The 21,798-nt window shown below is 42.5% G+C and overlaps 1 protein-coding gene across 1 annotated transcript in view; it reads right to left on the reverse strand.

Annotated features, from left to right (window-relative positions):
* LOC139288629 (uncharacterized) overlaps positions 1-9,481 on the reverse strand; it is a 31,556-nt gene extending 22,075 nt beyond the window's left edge. The window contains 8 exon segments of the mRNA XM_070909969.1: positions 3,143-3,272; positions 3,572-3,793; positions 6,574-6,729; positions 6,819-6,962; positions 7,760-7,918; positions 8,077-8,157; positions 8,304-8,374; positions 9,321-9,481. Coding sequence (XP_070766070.1) covers positions 3,143-3,272; positions 3,572-3,793; positions 6,574-6,729; positions 6,819-6,962; positions 7,760-7,918; positions 8,077-8,157; positions 8,304-8,374; positions 9,321-9,456 — 1,099 coding nt within the window. The 5' untranslated portion in view covers positions 9,457-9,481.
* Positions 9,482-21,798: the final 12,317 nt, after the last annotated feature.

Below are 21,798 nucleotides of genomic sequence, written 5' to 3' on the forward strand. Positions count from 1 at the left end.
ATTGACGCTTATAGTTAGGGCTGGCTCAGGTTAGTCTAGGCTGGTTTAAAAAACAGTAGCCAGGTGGGCTATCTTTCAAGTAGGGGAGCATGATAATTTGGTGTCAGCCAAGATTCTGTGATCATGAAGAGCTCTAGGCTATTTGAAAAAATCGTCACATAAAAAAAGATTTATTTACAAGTGATCTTACATTAAGAGGAGCCAACCTCAATTGCTTGGGAGTTGGCAGAGGAACGCACTTAATTGGTATTAAATTGGATGTACCTGAAGACAGACCTAACCACAAGGTGGAGCTACTGTGGTTTGCAGGGGAGGGAGAGGTTTGCTGGTGTAGACCAGAAGTGACCAGGAGTGGACATGAGGTGGCTGGCGGGTCGTCAAGGTGAGGGGGAGTTCAGGATTGTGAAAAACAAATTGTCGGTTAGAGTGTGTGAGCCCAGACCATTTGGGTGAATGCCATCCCAAAGAAAGCTGGGAGTTTCCAGAAAATATTAAAATTGTCCACACAAAAAAAAAGGTATGTTTCGGGCCGCACAAGTTAACTGCAGCCAGGTGTGGAAGCTAAGAGTGCGGCTAAAGCGATGGCAGCAGTGACCGAGGTCACAGACTGGAAAGCAAGAGGCAGAATTTACTAACACGGGTCCAACAAGTGGACTCCCTGCGGAGATTAGGCTTCGGTATGCAGTTTGAAGCGTCTTGACACATGGCCGTCCTCCCAGGCTTCCAAGACTAGAAACAAACCGGGTTGTGTTGGGCTCGGCAGGCTGTCGTACAACAAAAATATAAAAAGTCTAAACACCCCCCTGCCTTGTACATTTGCCGATAGATTTAAAAAAAAAAAACTGGGACATAAAAATGTAGTGTAAAATGAGGCTTAAAAACTGGATACAAATGTGGAACGAAGCTAGAGTTTCCGACAAGCACACTACTACAGCGTCCTCAGCACGTACTTCCAGTACTATACTGTACCAGAGAGTCATTGCCTCAACAGACAGGCTTTTTGAAAACAGTAGATGTATTATATTAAAAATAACCATGGAGTGTGTTGTACTAGTAAAAGAATAATGCAATTCGTTATTTTCATTATCGATTTGTCTGCACATTCTTTTCTCCATTAATTGACTCTAAAATGTCATGAAACTTCCTAAAGCCCAAGGTAACATCTAAAGTGTTCTTGTTTAGTCCAACCAACAGTCCAAAGCCCAAAAAGATTCACACAGACAAAGAAAATCAGCATATTCTCACATTTAAGAAGCTAGAGCTGGGGAATTTCTGGCATTTTTTAATGAAAAAAAGACAAATGATTAATATATTATCAAAATAGTTGTTGATAATTTTCTTTGTCAATCGACCAATTGATTGTGAGCTCAACTGAGTTCTTCCTGTGCCAAGTAATTTAGTGCCTTAACAGCAAGTAAACTAATAGCAGGAATTTCTAACCAGGAGCCTTTCAAGAGAATCCGTTTTGGTTGCTGGGTCATATTTTCTGCCCTGCCAAAAGTTCCTGCTCCTAAGATATGACGTTTGAACGACCAGGAATGATCAGGGTCATCTTTGCACATTCATCACAGTCCAATGCATGTTACTAACTTTATTTCTTCCCCGGAGTTTCTTTGTGCTTTGTCGACTCGTAGGTCGCTGTGGATCGTGGTCCTGGTACGCCTGGGTGCTGCTGCCGCCATGGGCCTGCCTGACTCTCATCACTACAGTTATTATGTTTAGTCGTAGTTCTGTCACTATTAAAGCTCCTATTATTAATCTCAGCTAATATTACAGCTATTTCTACTGTTAGTGCTGCCATACATCTTTGCCTACCTATCTGTCTGTCTGTCGGTCTGTCTATCTGTGTCTCTATGTCTATCTCTATGTCTATCTCTCTGTCTATCTCTCTGTCTCTGTCTCTCTCTCTCTCTCTCTCTCTCCCTAAAACCCAACCGGTCAAAGCAGATGACCGCCCACCTAGAGTCTGGTTCTGCTCAAGGTTTCTGCCTCTTAAAAGGAAGTTTTTCCTTGCCACTGTCGCCAAAGTGCTTGCTCATGGTGGGAACTGTTGGGTCTCTGTAATAACATTATAAAGAGTCGGTCTAGACCTGCTCTATTTTGTAAAGTGTCATGAGATGACTTTGTTGTGATTTGGCGCTATATAAATAAAATTGAATTGAATTGAATTGAATCAGGGTTAGTTTTGCAATACTGCACAAGCCTCTCAAATGCTTCTATTTGTGCACAGTATTCTTCCACAGCAAACAAGAAGGACTGGGGATGGGAAATTGGTTGAACCCTTTGAACTCTGAAATAGAAATGGTCCGCCAGTGCCTACATTGGTATTTGTGCTTATTGTGATGTCATTTCTTGGAGTATCTTCAAATGCTTCATATCCCTATAAATCTGTACAACCAAAGCTAAAAGCTTATGTAAGTCAGTAAACCATAATAATTGATAAAAGTATTGAAATTGTGTGGTAAATAAAAAAAAATCTAAAATTGAAACGGATCGTTGCCTTCAGCAAAACGGTCTTCATCCTCACTGAAGGAGGAGTCCAGTAGCTATTGCTCGCTAACAAAATGTCCAGTACCTCCTCAGTTGAGAATCTTTTTCTTGCCATCAAAGGCAAAAAAAGACACACAAAAGACCCCCCAAAAAAAGACAACTGATTATTTTTCTCAATCTCAATCTGACTTTCCAACCTGCTGCTCTGCTTCTGATTATCACGAGCTACAACTTGATGACTCTCAAGACAGAAAATAAATGCTCTAGCTATTACGGTTTTCATTTTAGATCGATTTGAACAGGATCCGTTTTCAAAGGGTTAATGTTAACCAAATGTTAACACCGCCTTATTAGTTTTAAAGAATAAATCAAGATTATGAAAGAGTGGAAGAGAAAAACAGCAAACAAGAGAAATGAAACTGAAAAGAATAGATCCACGCTACTATACAGTACACCACTGTAAAGTGTAATGGAGGAAACATTAAAAACGTTTATTTCAAGAGTAATTCTTCCTCTTGCTGTTCCCAGGGCTTAAAGAATGTGCTGCTATTTGGTTGGAAAGAATATTAACAGGTAGAGCTTTTTGTTTATTAGATACTTTCCAATAGACTCAGAAGCGATTCAGCTACAACTGCACGTGTGTTGGACCTACCAGAGACGATGTTTACGATGCGATAAGGAATCCCTAGTGACTGGTATAATTCTTCTGCAGTCTCTATCATCTCATCAAACATCTCCCAGGATTTGCCATCATGTGGGGAAGCATAGACGAACTGCTCAATCTACAAGAAGAGGAGCAAGGAGAAGGAGAGAAAACCACCACATCATTACTTTTTTTCCCCCCAAAAATACCAAAACAAAAAAGGGTATATCAATTATGTATACCAATCCCCAATTTACTTGTATTGTTAATCATTATTGTCATTTAGACTACTTTAGTGTGTGCCTGGCATGTAGTTCTAGATAATTTAACAAATCTAGTAATTAGATAAGTGATAACAAAAAGTGGCCATGTATGTAACGTTGTATTTAACTGACAATGAAAAGTAATATGAAACACTCCTTTTGTACTGCAACGTACCTTCTCAAACTGGTGCACCCTGAAGATCCCGCGGGTGTCTCTGCCATGGGAGCCCACCTCCTGTCGAAAGCAGGTGGAGAAGCCGGCGTAGCGGACAGGCAGGTCCTCGGGCTTGAGCCACTCGTCCCTCAGGAAGGCCGCAATGGGCTGCTCGGAGGTGGCGATGAGGTACTTCTCATCTATGGAATTGTCGTCTGACTTCTCACTTCCCTTCCCAATGACCTGAAGTAAACAGACACACACTGTGGGTCAGAAGGAGGAACAACAGACAGAAATCCGCTGTCACATTAGGGATGGGTATCAATAAGGTTTTAGAGAAAAAGGCGATAAAAGAGAGGAAAAAAAGGTGAAAAGGGAGAGAAAGGCGAATATAAAGAAAAGGGTGAAAAAAAGGATAGAAAAGGCAAAAAAAGAGCCAACGCAGAAAAGAGAAGAGAAAGACAAGAATAGAGGAAAGAGAAAGGCGACAAAATGAAAGAGAAGAGCAAACGGCGCAAAGAGAAAACGGCGAAAATAGGGGAGAAAAGGTGAAAAAAAAGAGAGGAAATGCAAAAAAAGAGAACTAGGCCAAAAGAGAAAAAAAGAGAGGAGGGCGAAAAAGGAGAGCAAACACAAAAAAAAGTTTTTGTTGCCCTTTTGTCTTTTTTCCGCCACTTTCTCTCCCTTTTTTCTCTTTTTTAAGCCCTTTTGATGATGATCCGTGTTATCAGGAATCAGCTGTAAAACCTTTTCTCCCATCGACCTTCACCTACTAGAACCATTTCTTCATCTAATCTGTCTTTATTAAACAGGCTGTGTACCACAGTCCTTTAAAGTAGCTGTAATTAAACCACTTCTTAAAAAGCCCACTCTTGATCCAGAGGTTTTAGCCAACTATAGATCTATATCTAACCCTCCCTTTCTTGCCAAGATCCTTGAGAAAGCAGTCGCCAACCAGCTGTGTGACTTTCTGCATGACAATAAGTTGCTTGAGGACTTTCAGTCAGGTTTCAGAGCGCACCATAGCACAGAGACAGCACTGGTAAAAGTTACAAATGACCTAACTGCATCAGACAAATTGACCATCATATACTTGTTTTGTTAGACCTTAGTGCTGCATTCGACACCATTGACCATCATATTCTACTACATAAACTGGACCTCTGTTGAACCCCCAACCCCCTGGAAGGGGGCAAGGGTTATAAAAGGGAATGCAGAAGAAGACATCGGGGTGCGAGTGCGTGCTGCTGCGTGCATGCCAGAGACCTGTCACCTCTGACTGACTGACTGCTTGGGCTCTTGCCTTAGTTGTTTGTGAGACTTTGTTACTTGATTGGTTTTATTTTCTTCTTTTTGGACATTTTGTATCCATTAACTCTTTTTGATAAGACTCCAATAAAATTGGGTTGTACTTTGTACATTCCAACCAAAGTCCTGTGTTGCTCCTCTCTGAGATCATCTAAGTAGCCTCCCTCAGGTAAGAAGACTCCTCTCCTTGAGATAGGCCGACAGTAGATAATAATTTGGCTTTGACTGATGAATTCTAAGAAAGCTGCTATGTGTATATGATGATGTTTAACATGGAAGGACATGTTGAATAGGTTTAACTCAGTTGTCTGATGTTTTGCTGCTGCTGTGGATTGTTTGGTGGTTACTGTTGAAGTTTGTAAATAGTTGGGACACGGAGGGTTTTCCTAAATTTTATCTCTAAATTGTGAATTAGGGATTTGGGCATTTGAGGCGACCCAGTGTGAAATCAGGCGAGTGTCCGCCACCCTTCCGTGTGGACATCCCCCAGTATTGATCTTTTCCTTCAAGGTCTTACTGGGGTACCACCAATCTTCAAACACCTATCACACGCAGATATTCCTGCTAATATCCGGTCGTTGGCACATAGTCAACTATATAGGCCCTAGTGTTATGATATTCCGGGAACGTAACCAGACTCCCTAAGCAGGCTAAAGCGGTCTTGCGTGTAGATTTTGGGAGTCCGTTCGAAAACCTAAAGATTAGGTCGTAGAACAGCCGTCACTCAATGTGATATTCGCGTTGGGTGGGGGTATCGGTTGTAACATCTAAGAACCTCTTCAATATTCTTACTCTAGATGGCATTGCCCTGTCCTCCAGCGCCACCGTGAGGAATCTCAGAGTTGTCTTTGATCAGGACATGTCCTTTAACTCCCACGTAAAACAAACTTCAAGGACTGCCTTCTTTCATCTCCGTAACATTGCAAACATCAGGAAGATCCTGTCTCAAACAGATGCAGAAAAATTTGTCCATGCATTTTTTACGTCTAGGCTGGATTAGTGCAATTCCTTATTATCAGGCTGTCCAAATAAGTCCCTGAGGACACGCCAGCTGATCCGTAATGCTGCGGCACATGTACTGAGAGGAACCAGGAAAAGAGATCATATTTCTCAAGTATTAGCTTCGCTGCACTGGCTCCCTGTAAAATCCAGAATAGAGTTTAAAATCCTTCTCCTCACCCTACAAAGTTCTTACTGGTCAGGTACCATCAGATCTTAAAGAGCTCATAGTACCCTATTACCCCACTAGAGCACTGCGCTCCCAGAATGCAAGGTTGCTTGTGGTTCCTAGAGTCTCCAAAAGCAGAACAGGAGCCAGAGCCTTCAGCTATCAAGCTCCTCTCCTGTGGAATCGGCTCCCAGTTTGGGTGCGGGAGGCAGACACACTCTCTACTTTTAAGAGGAGGCTTTAAACTTTGCTTTTTGATAAGAAATCATAGTTAGGGCTGCCTGGACCAGCCCCTAGTTATGCTGCTATCGACTTTATATCTTCCCGTTTCTTTGTGCTTTCTCATCTTCCAGACAAACTTCATAAAATAATCTCATTTCATTCTTATACCAATATCCAATATGCATATATTTCTATAAGGACAGAATATCCCTCTCCACCCTTAAGGTTTCACTCGAGTCAGATCCGTGACAGCAACTTCTTAAGTTAAATACAAGTTAACAGAAGATGTTGAGGTAAAGGCTCAGTTCAGTAAAAGCTTCCATACCTTGTAAAGCTCTTCATCAAACTGGCTGAGTTGGGCGACTTCCTGCATGACCTCTTTCCTCATGAAGAAGGGTGTGTAGAGCATGGTGTACTTCTTGCCGTGGAGGATCCTTAAGGCATAATTGATCAGGGCCTGCTCCAGGAACACCAGCGGTCCCTGAATACAACAGAAGAGAGGGAAACAACTCAACAGCTTGTTTCTTGCAGTGATTTACCATTTTCTGTCCTTCAATTCAAAGAACTCACCTTCAGAAAGTAACCTCTGCTCCCAGCCACAACAGCCCCCCTCTCTCCATCAAAGCCATCAATCATGACCACCAGGTCAACATGGGAGTACTTCTTCTGGACGGTGCAGTCGCCCCAGGTACGCTCCACCTTGTTGTCTGCATCCTGTAAGGGGGAAACCAGAGGAAATATTAGATTGAGCTGATTAGTCGACTGACAGACAATTAATATGCAACAATTTGATAAGAAATTAAATTAGTCAAAAAATGCTTATATATTTTTCTCCTTTTCGTTTTATATCATTTAAACTGAATATCTTTGGGTTTGGACCTGTTGGTCAGACAAACAAAAAAGTTAATTTATGTCACTCCAGCTAAAAATTACAGGACAGAGAAGTTTTGGGAAATTTCCTGATGTCCTTTCCTGCCGAGATACACAAGAAGATCGATATCGCTCTCGTATAGTTGTACACCAAATATGGAGCTGGAGCCAGGAGATAAATAGCTACGCTAACCAGCTGCTAGCTTTCATATTTAGCGTACAGACATGATAGTAGTATTGATCCGCTCATCTCACTCTCAGCGAGAAAGTGAGTAAGTGCATTTCCCAAAATGTCTACCTATAACGTCTTGGTTCTGGCAGTCCAGTAGTACTGCAGACAAAGCATGCCGAGACATTTAATACCCAAAACTCTATACAGTAAGAGCAATATTTTAGTTTTTGTTTCTGGTACCAACAACTTTTAATACAGTTAATAGTAGGTCACAATGCCTTAATAGTAGGTCACAATGCCTTGAAAATACTTTGACATGTCATGATAATTGCTGGGTCGTGTGTTATCTAATCGACTTTATTGGTAAAGATCATGTCAATCAATGTGACAATATGTGAAATGACAATGGATTTACAGCAATGTAATCAGCTCCTTTTTTAACCAGATCTGCCTGTATCAAAGCACCCACCTCATCATTGCTGATGGGTACAGATGGGTGCAGAAGATTGCCAATCTCCCTCAGGTACTCAAAGCGCTCGGCCTCGAGCTTTATCCTCTCACTGTCGGATTTCTCCACTGCCTCATCCACCAACAAACGCACCCTCTTGATCTGGGTTACTGTCAGGGCCTGAGGCAGAAAAATGAGAGGAGAGGAGAAGCAAGGAAAGAAAAAAAACAAGCAATTTGTTAGCTTTAAGTTCTGTCTTTTTAGAGATTCATTGAACAAAATGCAAAAATGCTGCCCTATCGGTGGGGACAAGCGCTTAGGAGCACGGACAGTTATACCGATAGTGTTTCAGCTGTTAGGGACTCCAAGTTCTGCGCTTCATCAGGTAAAGACTCATCCTCCCCAACTTGCTCCTTCCTCTACATTCACAACATAGAAAGGTATTACAAAAAGAAAAAAAATTACAGGTCTGGTTGCTGGACACATACTGGCAGTGTTATTTAACCCCTCTCACTCTGTTACAAGAGACAACGACCAGTGAGTCAGTGTCCCGATGCTTCCTCACCTTCATTTTCTCCCCAATGCTCTTGCTGCAGAGGTTCTTAGCTTTGTTGAGGTTGTCTGCAGTGAAGCGGCCTGTTAGGGGATAAATCACAGTCAGTCAGTGCATGGGACTGTACTTGTACAAAGTACAAAGTGTGTGAGCTGGTGGCAGGTGTTCAGCTCACTCTTGTGCTGTCAAAAAACGAGATAAGATAAAAAATGTAAACAAACTACCTTTGTTACTTTAATAGTAGCAGCTGTACTGTACTGGCTGCAGGGCGAGGTTGACGTATGCTGTTGGCTGGGATTGCATCAGATTGCACGCTCTTACTCGGCATCGGTAAGCTAACCCGGCGTTAGCCAACAACTTGTTTTAACGTTATATTTGACTTGATTATGGGAACGTGTGGTTAACTAGTGCTTGTCGTCTATCTATTACACACTTGATATTAAGCAATTACCTTTAACTACGTGGAGGATAACCAAATGGCTCATGTGGATGTGGTAGTTGCGCTAACATTAGCCCCATTGCGTGCTATTCTCTCCTGTGAGATCATACCAAACTCCATTCGAATCTGGCAATAAATTCCTAGCGTTAGCAAAATTACAAACATTCACGAATTGACAAGATAAAATATTTTACATCCTGTTAAAACAATGCCCACTGGTAAATACGGCTTGAATAGAATGCACCAGGGTGACTATTTCAATAATAATTTGCGAATAATTTTTCGCAGTGGTTAACGTTAGCGTTAACTTGCGATTGCAGAGCGTGGAGATAACAAGCGAATTCAAGTATATTCTTTAAAGCATTTCAAGATATACATTTGCGCGATGTCTTTAAATGCCCTAGATGGGATCCAACATTGGGCTGTATTCTCATACTAACAATGCATATGCCAGATTTTTACAATTTGAGTATGACGTGAGCTCCCCTCCAGTGGAAAATACACGGACGCTACGCTAATATTGGCATCATTAGCAACCGCGCTAACGTTAGCTTCTATGATCGAAACAACAGAAATAAAAAGGCACTTACATTTCCTCCACTCTGTATCTGCGGAGACCAGTTTGTCAACGAGTGTTACATCTTTAAACCTCTTCCTTTGGGTCTCACGGACGACTTCTGGATCGCCGCCTTTGTCGGTCCGAAACAGGTCCAAGTCGAGCACCATCTTTCCACGTTGTCTGACAGTTAGAGCTAAATCTTTGGCGTTTATTGGCGGTTGGCAAACCAGCGTAGAGGCGCATTACCGCCACCAACTGGACTGGAGTGTGGAAGAGATTATGCAGAAAACGAAACTAACAAACAAAACAAAACAAAAAAACTTCTACATTCTTTTAACTGAACCAGTTTCATTAAAAAACTTAATGTCATTGTAAATCGTGCCTGCTGTTTTCCCCAAGAGACCTGACAATGAAAAGTCAAGGTGTTTTGACTTCCTGAGCGACTGAAGACGTTGATTCTGAGGCTGTGGCTGAGACCTGTATGACCTATTCTCAGACGAGTGATGACATTTTCTTCCCTTTGTTTCCAGCCCACCCTCCTCCCAGCACCGACATGTCTTTGTATATTATATAGATGTCTTCCAGTTTCATTATCATCCCAATACTCCTGCCATACTGATTGTGCATATGTCCTGAATGAATGTCTTAGCTTCGTCTTTGCTTAATGGCACTTGTTGCGTTTGTTTGGCCAGAACATCCACCTGCTCATTTCCCGCCACACCAACATGAGCAGGAACCCAAAGGAAGCGTGTAGATATAACCTTAATTTCGATCCTGTACATTATAAGACCGACTTTATTAGTGAACCAAAACCGTGACAACCCAGAGTCCAGACCAGGATGCAGAGTCGCAGTCCTACACGCTTCTCTGCGCTTCCATTAGAGCAGTTACCCACCCAAAACCCCATAATGACTGTGTCTCCCCCCCGACCACTTAAATTAATTCAATCAAAATTAAACAGGAGAGCAGTCATTAATAAAAACCTAATAAAAATTAAGACCACCACTGCTATAGGACAAAACAATAGGAAAATTAAGTGTGGACTGTTAAATATCAGATCTCTGTCATCTAAAGCTGTATTAGTAAACAAGCTAATATCAGATAATCATTTTGATCTACTGTGCTATTATTACAGCTATTATTACAGCTGTAACTACTATCATCAGTCATATTTCCATTATTATTATAATTATAGCTGCTATTTCTACTGCTAGTCCGTCTGTCGGTCTGTCTATCTGTGTCTTTATGTCTATCTCTCTCTCTGTCTCTTTCTGTCTGTCTGTCTGTCTCTCCCCCTCTCTCTTTCTCCCTCCCTCTCTATGTCTCTCTCTCTCTCCCTCTCTCTCTCTTTCTCAAACCCAACCGGTCAAAGCAGATGACCGCCCACCTAGAGTCTGGTTCTGCTTGAGGTTTCTGCCTCTTAAAAGGAAGTTTTTCCTTGCCATTGTCGCCAAAGTGCTTGCTCATGGTGGGAACTGTTGGGTCTCTGTAATAACATTATATTATTATTATTATCAAAGTGTTTTTATTGAATTTTCTGTTCAAACAACAAACATCCCATTCAAAAAAAAAAAATAAATAAAATAAAAAAAATAAAATAAAATAAAATAAAAAAATAAATTAAAAAAAAGACAGCAGGACTCAAAACATACATCTCAAATACAGGTCTAAACCACAGACAAAACAGTAACAAGACATACCATACTAATATCAGACATCAGACATACCCATCACCCATGTGGGAAGGGAAGGGAAGGAGGGGGGGGGGTCAAAAGCTGCCATCTATGTTGGGGCTAATTAGAACTCATGTTCAAAGTAGGAAATAAAAGGCTGCCAGACCGTAGAGTACTTCTTAGTGTTGCCCTGCAAGGTGAATCTAATATGTTCTAATTTAAGGTGTGCCATCACCTCTTCTACCCATCGTTTATGGGATGGCGGTGTCGCCTTTATCCAGTTAAGTAGGATCAATCTCCTAGCCAGCAATGAAGAGAATGCTATTGTTTTCCTTTGAGAGATTGTTAGTGGCGCTTCCCTTGGTGTCACACCAAAGATGGCTGTCAGAGGGCCGGGCTCTATATCTTTGTTATAGATTGACGAGAAAGTTCTAAAAATTCTGGCCCAGAACTCTTTCAGCTTGGGACAGGACCAGAACATATGACCTATATTGGCTGGCAACTGTTTACATCTAGGGCAAGTCGGATCAGCCCCCTGATACATTCTTGCCAGTTTGTCCCTTGAGAAATGAAGTCTGTGTAAGACCTTAAACTGTATCAATCCATGTCTAACACATACAGAAGAAGAGTGTATTAGTTCCACTGCCCGTCTCCAGTCAACATCTGATATGTCCAATTCTAACTCTTCCTCCCACTTCCTTTGTAAGATATCAAGGGATGGGGAAGCCACCTTCTGGATGCTCACATAGAGCGTGGAAACCGTCCCTTTAAGAGTTGGATTCATGTCTAGCAGCCCATCTATCCATCCACTCCGCGGCAACTCAAGGGATGAGGCGAATGTCTTTTTCACAAAATCTCGAACCTGAAAATATCTTAAGTAATTCGTCTTTGAGGGGATTCCATATTCCTTCTCCAACTGAGCAGCAGACATGAAAACACCACCTTTAAAAAGATTTTTGACGCATTCCACCCCAGCTCTATACCATTCCCTAAATGCTGTTCCCCCAAGGGCCGGGGAGAATAAGTGATTGCCATAGACGGGAGCAGACAGGAGGGCGTTTCTATTTTTAAAATGTGTTCTGAATTGGACCCAGATTTTGATAGAGTCACATACAACAGGGTTGTTTGTGTAAAGGTGTTTGCTTAAGGGCAGAGGAGCGCAGACCAGGGAGCATAGGGACACCGGGCTAGATGCATATCTTTCCATATGTACCCACACTGGAGTTTCATCGTCATCCAACTTTGAGACCCAAAACAACACCTTATGTATATTAGCAGCCCAATAATAGTGCATATAATTTGGTAGGGCCAGGCCTCCCTCTTCCCTCTGTCTCTCAAGGAACTCCCTTCTTATCCGGGGGACTTTTTTTTCCCAGATAAAGGTGGATGTACATTTATTCAGTTCTTTAAAAAATGACTTAGGTATGAAAATTGGTACCGTCTGGAATAAATAGAGGAACCGTGGCATTATGTTCATTTTAACAGAATTTATCTTCCCTGCTAATGATAGGGGGAGGGATGACCACCTTTCCATATCTAATTTTGCCGTATCCAATGTTACTTTAAAATTATGATTAAATAAATCTTTATACCTCCTCGTTACATTGATACCTAAATAGGTAAACTTATCCTTATTTGTTGTAAAGGGATAGGCCTGGAATGAAAGTTTCCTCGCCTGTTTATTAATTGGGAAAAGGACACTTTTTCCCAGGTTAATTTTATAACCCGACACCCTCCCATAGTCTTCGATAATACCAAGAGCTACCGGGATGTTCGTGACAGGATTCGACAGGAAGAGGAGGAGGTCATCAGCGTATAAAGACAACTTATGAATTTGCGTGCCCCTGTGTATTCCCCCGAGCTCAGCAGCATGCCTCAGCATTATTGCGAGGGGCTCAATTGCCACATCAAAGAGCATGGGCGACAAGGGGCAACCCTGCCTTGTCCCCCGAAACAGAGGAAAAGGTTCAGATATTATATTGTTTGTTCTTACCATAGCCTGGGGGTTCGCATAAATTATCTCAATCCACGAGCGAAATTTAGGACCGAATCCGAATCTCTCGAGGGCCGTGAACAGATAGAAATACTCTATTCTATCAAAGGCTTTGTGGGCATCCAGGGAGATCACAATCTCAGGCTCAATGTTATCTTCAGCAGTGTATATCACATTAAACAAGCGACGGAGATTACTGGAAAGTTGTCTACCAGCAACAAACCCTGTCTGGTCAGGATGAATTATTTTACTTATAACAAGCTCAATCCTAGCCGCCAATATTTTGGCCAATATCTTATAATCACAGCCAAGTAGACTCACTGGGCGGTATGATTCACATTTAAGTGGGTCTTTATTTTTCTTAAGGAGTACAGAGATCAAAGCCTGTGACATTGTTTGAGGCAAAGCTTTTTTATCAAGGACCTCCCTATATACTCCACAAAGCAGGGGTATCAGTTTAGAAGCGAATGTTTTATAAAACTCACTTGGGAACCCATCAGGGCCCGGCGCTTTGCCTGTCTTCATATTCCGAATCGCATTCTCTATCTCCCTAGCCGTCATGGGTCCCTCTAATCTATCCCTATCTGCGTCATCTAGGGATGGTATTTCCAGATTTTCAAAAAAAATTTTCACTCGTTCCTTGTCATCTGTTTCTGAAGTATACAGATCCTTATAAAAAGATTTAAATTGGTCGTTAATACCCTTCTGATCTATAATTTTGTTTCCCAGGTTATCTCCTATCTGTACTATCCTGCCAGCAGCTGCTGATTGCTTCAACTGGTAGCTCAGGAGCTTACCCGCACGCTCACCATGCTCATAGAGATCCTGTCTTGACCTAAGATATAGATCCTCCTCACATTGACTTATCAAGACATCATATTCAGTTTGGAGCAAAATCCGCTTTCTATGTAGCTCCTCAGAGGCAGTCATAGAATTTGCCAGGTCAACTTCTTTTATTGCTTTTATTAATTCCGTGGTACGTTTCATCTTTCTCTTCCTTTCACCAGCACTGTATGAAATTATTTGTCCTCGTAAATAAGCTTTTAAGGATTCCCACAGAGTGCCATTACTTATATCAGGGGTATCATTAAGTTCTAAGAAAAAGACTATTTGCGAGTTTATGAATTTTGTAAAATCATCATCTGCCAATAGCCTGCTATTAAGGCGCCACATTCTCTGAGGTGGCGTATTCTCAGGAAAGTGAAGTTTCAACATGACCGGGCTGTGATCAGATATTACTATACCAGTGTATTCTACATCTGTTACTATAGAAGTCAGTTTATTATCTAATAAGAAATAGTCAATTCTAGTATATGTTTGATGTGGTGGGGAGTAAAAGGAGTACTGTCTGGAGGTTGGGTTTATGAATCTCCATGGATCAAACACACCATATGCTTTACAAAAAGAGTTAATGCATTGTGCTGATTTACTTAATACATTGGATGTTGGGCTAGAGCGGTCCAAGGTTGAGTCTAGGACACAGTTTAGGTCTCCCCCTAGAATCAGATTATGAGCGTCCAAATTAGGCAGTAATGAGAATAAGTCCTTAAAAAATTGAACATTATCCCAATTGGGTGCGTATATGTTTGCCAACACCACTGGCATATTGAATAATTTTCCAACCACAATAACATATCGACCATGTTTATCTTTTATAGTAGTTGTTTCTACGAATTGTACATTCCTGTGTATAAGGATGGCCACTCCTCGACTCTTACTATTGAAATTTGAGTGATAAATCTGATTGAATCCCCCCCTACAAAGCTTGAGGTGGTCCTTGTTCAACAAATGCGTCTCCTGTAAGTAAACTATCTCCGCTCCCTGGTCTCTCAAATGCGAAAATATCTTACTCCGTTTAGCCGGCTTATTGATCGCCCTTACGTTCCAGCTCATCAATTTTGTGTCCATTCTGCTCGCATCCATGTTTGGTGCCATGTCAGGAGTCCGCAGCCCGGAATCACCATTGCACCCCTATGATACCCACTTTCCGGATCACACCTTGAAGATTTGGCAGCAAAAACAAAAAGGTTAAAAGGAGAGGGTCTGGGGAGGGAGGGGGGGGTGTCACACACACAGACACAGCTAACACATAACACATTACATATATGAACGCTAACACAGTGCTCTTTAACGAGCTCTCTCGTGGCCAACCGGTCCATCATCCTCCTACACACCAAGCCTACCGTGTGCGGCTCCGTGTATATCACCCCCTAACCTTAAAAGTATAACATCACCCCTTTGACTTAATCACCTCATGGGAAAAACAAACAGAGGGAGCTCTCAAGAGCAAGATCCTAAATAATGTAAAATATTAAAAATAGAAATAAAAGGCAATACCATAGGCAGTAGGCAACAATAGCCAAGGGGGAAAAATCAATTCTTAAACCTTGAATAAGACAAAACAATAATATGACAGGGCAACCGTAGCTCCTAGGATGGGATGAGAATTATATATCTATATACACAGAAAAAAAAAAAAAAAAAAAAAATATATATATATATATATATATATACATACACCCAGCAATATATGTGAGTGCATGTGCATATCCCCACTTAAATACACACTGAAACAAATATTTCTTTGTCAATATTGTCAAATCTAGTCAACAAAATCCTGCTTGCAGTAGTCATCCCATTTCAACAGTGTAAGCATGTGTACATTTCTACTTAGCCAAGCTGAAACCAGTCTATATGCTTCACCCAGGGTTCAGTTTCTTCTTGATGTAATCCACGGCGTCTTTTGGGCTCTCGAAGATTTTCGTTTGCCCTCCTTCTGGCGTAATCACCAGGGTTGCCGGGTAACGCAGCCCATATCTGATCCCCGTGCAGGCCCGCAGGAGGCTTCTTGCTTCTTTGAAGGCTGCTCTCTTACTGTTTACCTCCTGGGTGTAGTCCGGGAAGATGTGAATCTGTCCGCTCCGACCCTCCGGTGTTCTCTCCATTTCTCTCGCCTTCTTCATTATCTCCTCTTTCTCTGTAAAGTAGTGACATCTCACGACGAACGCTCTCGGCGCAACTCCGTTCCCGTCTCGTCTCGCGCCGAGTGTCCGGTGTGCTCGATCAAGCGTCGGTGTTACTGCTAGTCCCAACTTGTCTTTCAGCAAGCCCGCCATAAAGTCTGACGGCTTTTTGCCCGTCTCGGCCCCTTCTCTTACCCCCACGACACGTATGTTGTTGCGTCGTGATCGTGCCTCGAGGTCTTCACTCCGTCCCCTCAGCTTCAGTACCTCCTTCTCCATTTCTTTCAGTTTTGTCTCAATGTTGGTTATGCTGTCAGACTGACCATTCAATATTTCATCCACCTCTTTTTTCCGTTCGTCCATCCTATTAGCCAAACTGCTAGTATGATCGCTAATCAGCCTCACCTCCCCACGTAGCAACTCAAACTGAGCTTTAGCATTCTCTTCCACGCTCTTAGCCCATTTTTCCATCTCGGCCTTCGTCTCTTTCCTTCCTTTCTCTACTTCTTCTTTGCACCTCACGATCTCGGTCTTTGTCTCCTCCCTGTATTTCGTATTCTCAACGTTGCCGTTTTTAATCTCGGACATCATATCCTTAGCCCACTGAGGCATGTCGTCGGCACGTGTTAGGCTAATATCACCCTTGCTAGCCGAGGAGGTCAAGTTGCTAACCACCGGCGGCTTTTCTCCGCCCGTTCGAGTCGATCTGGAGGTCATTTTCGGTCGTAAACTGCACTGAGAACGCACTCGTTCACTCCCAAAACAGAATCTTATTCGTCCAGCCCCCCCAAAATGATACAAATATGGCGATATTAATATTTTTGACTACTTTTACACGGAGCCTCCGCACACACGTCTTCACACGGCAAAGCACATCCGGAAGTCTTCCTGTAATAACATTATAAAGAGTCGGTCTAGACCTGCTCTATTTGTAAAGTGTCATGAGATGACTTTTGTTGTGATTTGGCGCTATATAAATAAAATTGAATTGAATTGAATTGAAAAGAAATATGTCATTAAGAATATCTGTCCTAAATGATGATCTGCCAGATCTCATGCTTGTTAGTGCTGCAAAGCTGTCAGATGCAATAACAGTGTTATTTATTTCCTTCTCTTCTATCCACTGCAAGGCCAATAATATTGCCAATAGCTCTGAGGTATATACTGACAAGTGGTCTGACACTCTTTTCCTAATATATGATTCAGTCACTCGGATATAAGCTGCTGCACCTGCACACCCTGTAACAGGATCTTTGGAGCCATCTGTGAATATGAACACAGAGTCTGAAAAATGCTGATCAAACTTTGCGGCATACTGAAAGTTGCTTTGACTTGTCCTTCAATTGCTGCTGTATATTGAGGTCTATACTTGGCAAGGAGAACAACCAGGGAAGAATGGAAGAAATTGAAACTGTGGGGCTGTACTGTAATTGATGGCCTTTGCATCACCAATCCACCCAAAACTTTTGTCTCATTATGTTCCCAGCATTCTGTTAAAACACTTTTGGCAGGATGTGTCATGTCTCGTCATTTACGTTAAGTTACCGTTTTTGTCTCGTTTAGTCATGTTGTCTTGTCATTTCCTGTTTTATTTTGTAGTATTGTGTGCCCTCTCGTTTCAGAACATTTTACTTCCTGCCCTCGTGTTTCCCGCCTTTGTGATTGTCAGTCCCCCTGATTGTTTCCACCTGTGTTCACTCACCTCATGTTTAAATAGTCTGCGTCTCCCTTTGTCTTGTGGCAGTTTGTCTTGTCCTCAGTGCCATGATAACCAGCGGTAATTCCATGTCAAGATTTCCTGTTAGTCCCTGTGTGAGTTGTTTCAGTGTTCTTGTTAATTTGTTCACTTTACTGTCTTGTTTTTCCTAGTTTTGTTCCTCCACTTTTTGGGAGTGATTTTCTGTTGTTAACTTTGTAGATATCTCTTGCTTTGTCAAGCTTCATATTTTGTTATAAATAAATACTCTTTATTATATATTTGTACTTTGTTTGAGTCGTGTGTGTGGGTTCATTTTTTGCCTTGCTCAGTCGTGACAAGATGCATATCAGAATCAGAAACTGTTTATTACTAAGTAACATACATTACAAGGAATTTGCCGTGGTCTGAAGGTGCTATTGTTTTGACAACAAATATGTAGAATATAAAAGGTAAAATAAAAATAAGATAAGATAAATAACAAACAGTGTAGTGACCAAAATAAAGTGTCCAGTAGGGGGTGGGTGCGTTAATGTAACGCAGGGGGGACAGGGGTGATGTACGTTAATATAACGTATAACTTGTGTTTGTGTTCGGGGGGGGGTCAATGTAAGTTCGTCAGGTTGACTGCAGAGGGGAAGAAACTGTTTTTGTGGTGGGAGGTTTTGGTCCTGATGGACCGCAGCCTCCTGCCAGAGGGGAGGGGGTCGAACAGATGGTGTCCAGGGTGGGAGGGGTCAGCAGCGATCTTCCCTGCTCTCCTCAGGGTCCTGGAGGAGTACAGGTCCTGAAGAGATGATGTTCAGCTCCCTCAGGAGCTTGACGGAGCTTGACGGACTGGTGACTGGAGGTGCAGCTGTTGGTGTACAGGGAGAAGAGTAGAGGAGAAAGAACACAGCCTTGAGGGGAGCCGATGCTGATCGTCCGCGAGTCTGAGACGTGTTTCCCCAGCTTCACGTGCTGCTTCCTGTCAGACAGGAAATCTGTGATCCACCTGCAGGTGGGGTCAGGCACGTTCAGCTGGGAGAGCTTGTCCTGAAGAAGAGCCGGGACGATCGTGTTGAAGGCAGAGCTGAAGTCCACGAACAGGATCCTGGCATAGGATCCTGCGGAGTCCAGGTGCTGGAGGATGAAGTGTAGGGCCAAGTTGACGGCGTCGTCTACAGACCTGTTGGCTCTGTAGGCGAACTGCAGGGGGTCCAGCAGAGGGTCGGTGATGGATTTGAGGTGGGACAAAACCAGGCGTTCAAATGATTTCATGACCACAGAGGTCAGGGCGACGGGTGTGTAGTCATTTAATCCTGTGGGCCCTGGTTTTTTGGGGACGGAGATGATGGTGGAGGCCTTGAAGCAGGCTGGCACGTGGCATGTCTCCAGTGAGGTGTTGAAGAGGCTCTTGGCTTGTAGTTGGTGATCTGTCTGAGCCCCCTCCACACAGAAGCAGAGTCGTTGGAGGAGAACTGGTCTTGTAGTCTCTCTGAGTACAGTCGTTTAGCTTCCCTCACCGCCTTGCTAAACTTGTACTTGGCTTCCTTAAACTCTGCTCTGTTGCCACTCTTAAACGCCTCTTCCTTTTCCAACCTCAGCTGTCGCAGTCTTTCTGTGAACCAGGGTTTGTCGTTGTTATAACTCACCCTGGTCCGAGTTGGTACGCAGCAGTCCTCACAGAAGCTGATATATGAAGTCACAACCTCTGTGTACTCATCCAGACTGTTGGTAGCAGTCCTGAAAACATCCCAGTCAGTACAGTCCAAACACGCCTTCAGGTCCTCTGCAGCTTCACTGGTCCACTTCTTCGAAGTTCTCGCAACAGACTTAGAAAGTTTTAATTTCTGCCTGTATGCAGGAATCAGGTGGACTATGTCATGGTCAGAGTGTCCCAATGCAGCGCGGGTGACGGCGTGAAAAGCGTTAATGACTGTGGTGTAACAGTGATCCAGAGTCCAAATATACAACTGAGCGCCACAGGAAATCATTCCTGCCTGTGGCCATCAAACTGTTCAACTCCTCCCTCAGAGTGTCAGACACTCAGAAGAAACAGACTGGAAATCTGGACCTGCTTCTACATATACTACCTCACTATTACTTATTCTTAAATGTCAGTGCAATACATATATGGTCAAACACAATAGTGCAATACATACAGTGCATCCGGAAAGTATTCACAGCGCTTCACTTTTTCCACATTTTGTTATGTTGCAGCCTTATACCAAAATGGATTAAATTCATTTTTTTCCTCAAAATTCTACACACAACACCCCATAATGACAACGTGAAAAAAGTTTATTTGAGATTTTTGCAAATTTATTAAAAATAAAAAACCTGAGAAATCACATGTACATAAGTATTCACAGCCTTTGCTCAATACTTTGTTGATGCACCTTTGGCAGCAATTACAGCCTCAAGTCTTTTTGAATATGATGCCACAAGCTTGGCACACCTATCTTTGGGCAGTTTCACCCATTCCTCTTTGCAGCACCTCTCAAGCTCCATCAGGTTGGATGGGAAGCGTCGGTGCACAGCCATTTTCAGATCTCTCCAGAGATGTTCAATCGGATTCAAGTCTGGGCTCTGGCTGGGCCACTCAAGGACATTCACAGAGTTGTCCTGAAGCCACTCCTTTGATATCTTGGCTGTGTGCTTAGGGTCGTTGTCCTGCTGAAAGATAAACCGTCGCCCCAGTCTGAGGTCAAGAGCGCTCTGGAGCAGGTTTTCATCCAGGATGTCTCTGTACTTTGCTGCATTCATCTTTCCCTCTATCCTGACTAGTCTCCCAGTTCCTGCCGCTGAAAAACATCCCCACAGCATGATGCTGCCACCACCATGCTTCACTGTAGGGATGGTATTGGCCTGGTGATGAGCGGTGCCTGGTTTCCTCCAAACGTGACGCCTGGCATTCACACCAAAGAGTTCAATCTTTGTCTCATCAGACCAGAGAATTTTGTTTCTCATGGTCTGAGAGTCCTTCAGGTGCCTTTTGGCAAACTCCAGGTGGGCTGCTATGTGCCTTTTACTAAGGAGTGGCTTCCGTCTGGCCACTCTACCATACAGGCCTGATTGGTGGATTGCTGCAGAGATGGTTGTCCTTCTGGAAGGTTCTCCTCTCTCCACAGAGGAACTCTGGAGCTCTGACAGAGTGACCATCAGGTTCTTGGTCACCTCCCTGACTAAGGCCCTTCTCCCCCGATTACTCAGTTTAGATGGCCGGCCAGCTCTAGGAAGAGTCCTGGTGGTTCCGAACTTCTTCCACTTACGGATGATGGAGGCCACTGTGCTCATTGGGACCTTCAAAGCAGCAGAAATTTTTCTGTAACCTTCCCCAGATTTGTGCCTCGAGACAATCCTGTCTCGGAGGTCTACAGACAATTCCTTTGACTTCATGCTTGGTTTGTGCTCTGACATGCACTGTCAACTGTGGGACCTTATATAGACAGGTGTGTGCCTTTCCAAATCATGTCCAATCAACTGAATTTACCACAGGTGGACTCCAATTAAGCTGCAGAAACATCTCAAGGATGATCAGTGGAAACAGGATGCACCTGAGCTCAATTTTGAGCTTCATGGCAAAGGCTGTGAATACTTATGTACATGTGATTTCTTAGTTTTTTATTTTTAATAAATTTGCAAAAATTTCAAAAAAACTTTTTTCACATTGTCATTATGGGGTGTTGTGTGTAGAATTTTGAGGAAAAAAATTAATTTAATCCATTTTGGAATAAGGGTGTAACATAACAAAATGTGGAAAAAGTGAAGCGCCGTGAATACTTTCCGGATGCACTGTACATATGTATATATATATATATATATATATATATATACACATACATACATATACATTGCTATTGTATATATTTTTTACTTTTATTTTTCATATTTGAAAATATTGTAAATGTGTATATTTTTATTTTCTATTTCTCATTTTTATATTTTTTACATACTTTCATTTCTAATTTATGCTGCTTTCTACTCTTGAATGGGAGCACCGGTACTGTACAATTTCCCCCTGGGGATCAATAAAGTATTTCTGATTCTGAATCTGATTCTGATATCCAATGTTATCCACATTCCTTTCAGTCCATTCTCTTTTCTGCTCCACAAGTGGCAAGTCCACATTGGGATGAAAATTACCCCACACAATATTTAGCCCATAATCTAACCCATTTAAACCATATTCGACTGCTACT

Source organism: Enoplosus armatus, chromosome 8 (genome assembly GCF_043641665.1).
Source record: "Enoplosus armatus isolate fEnoArm2 chromosome 8, fEnoArm2.hap1, whole genome shotgun sequence".
Taxonomy (NCBI): Eukaryota; Metazoa; Chordata; class Actinopteri; order Centrarchiformes; family Enoplosidae; genus Enoplosus; species Enoplosus armatus.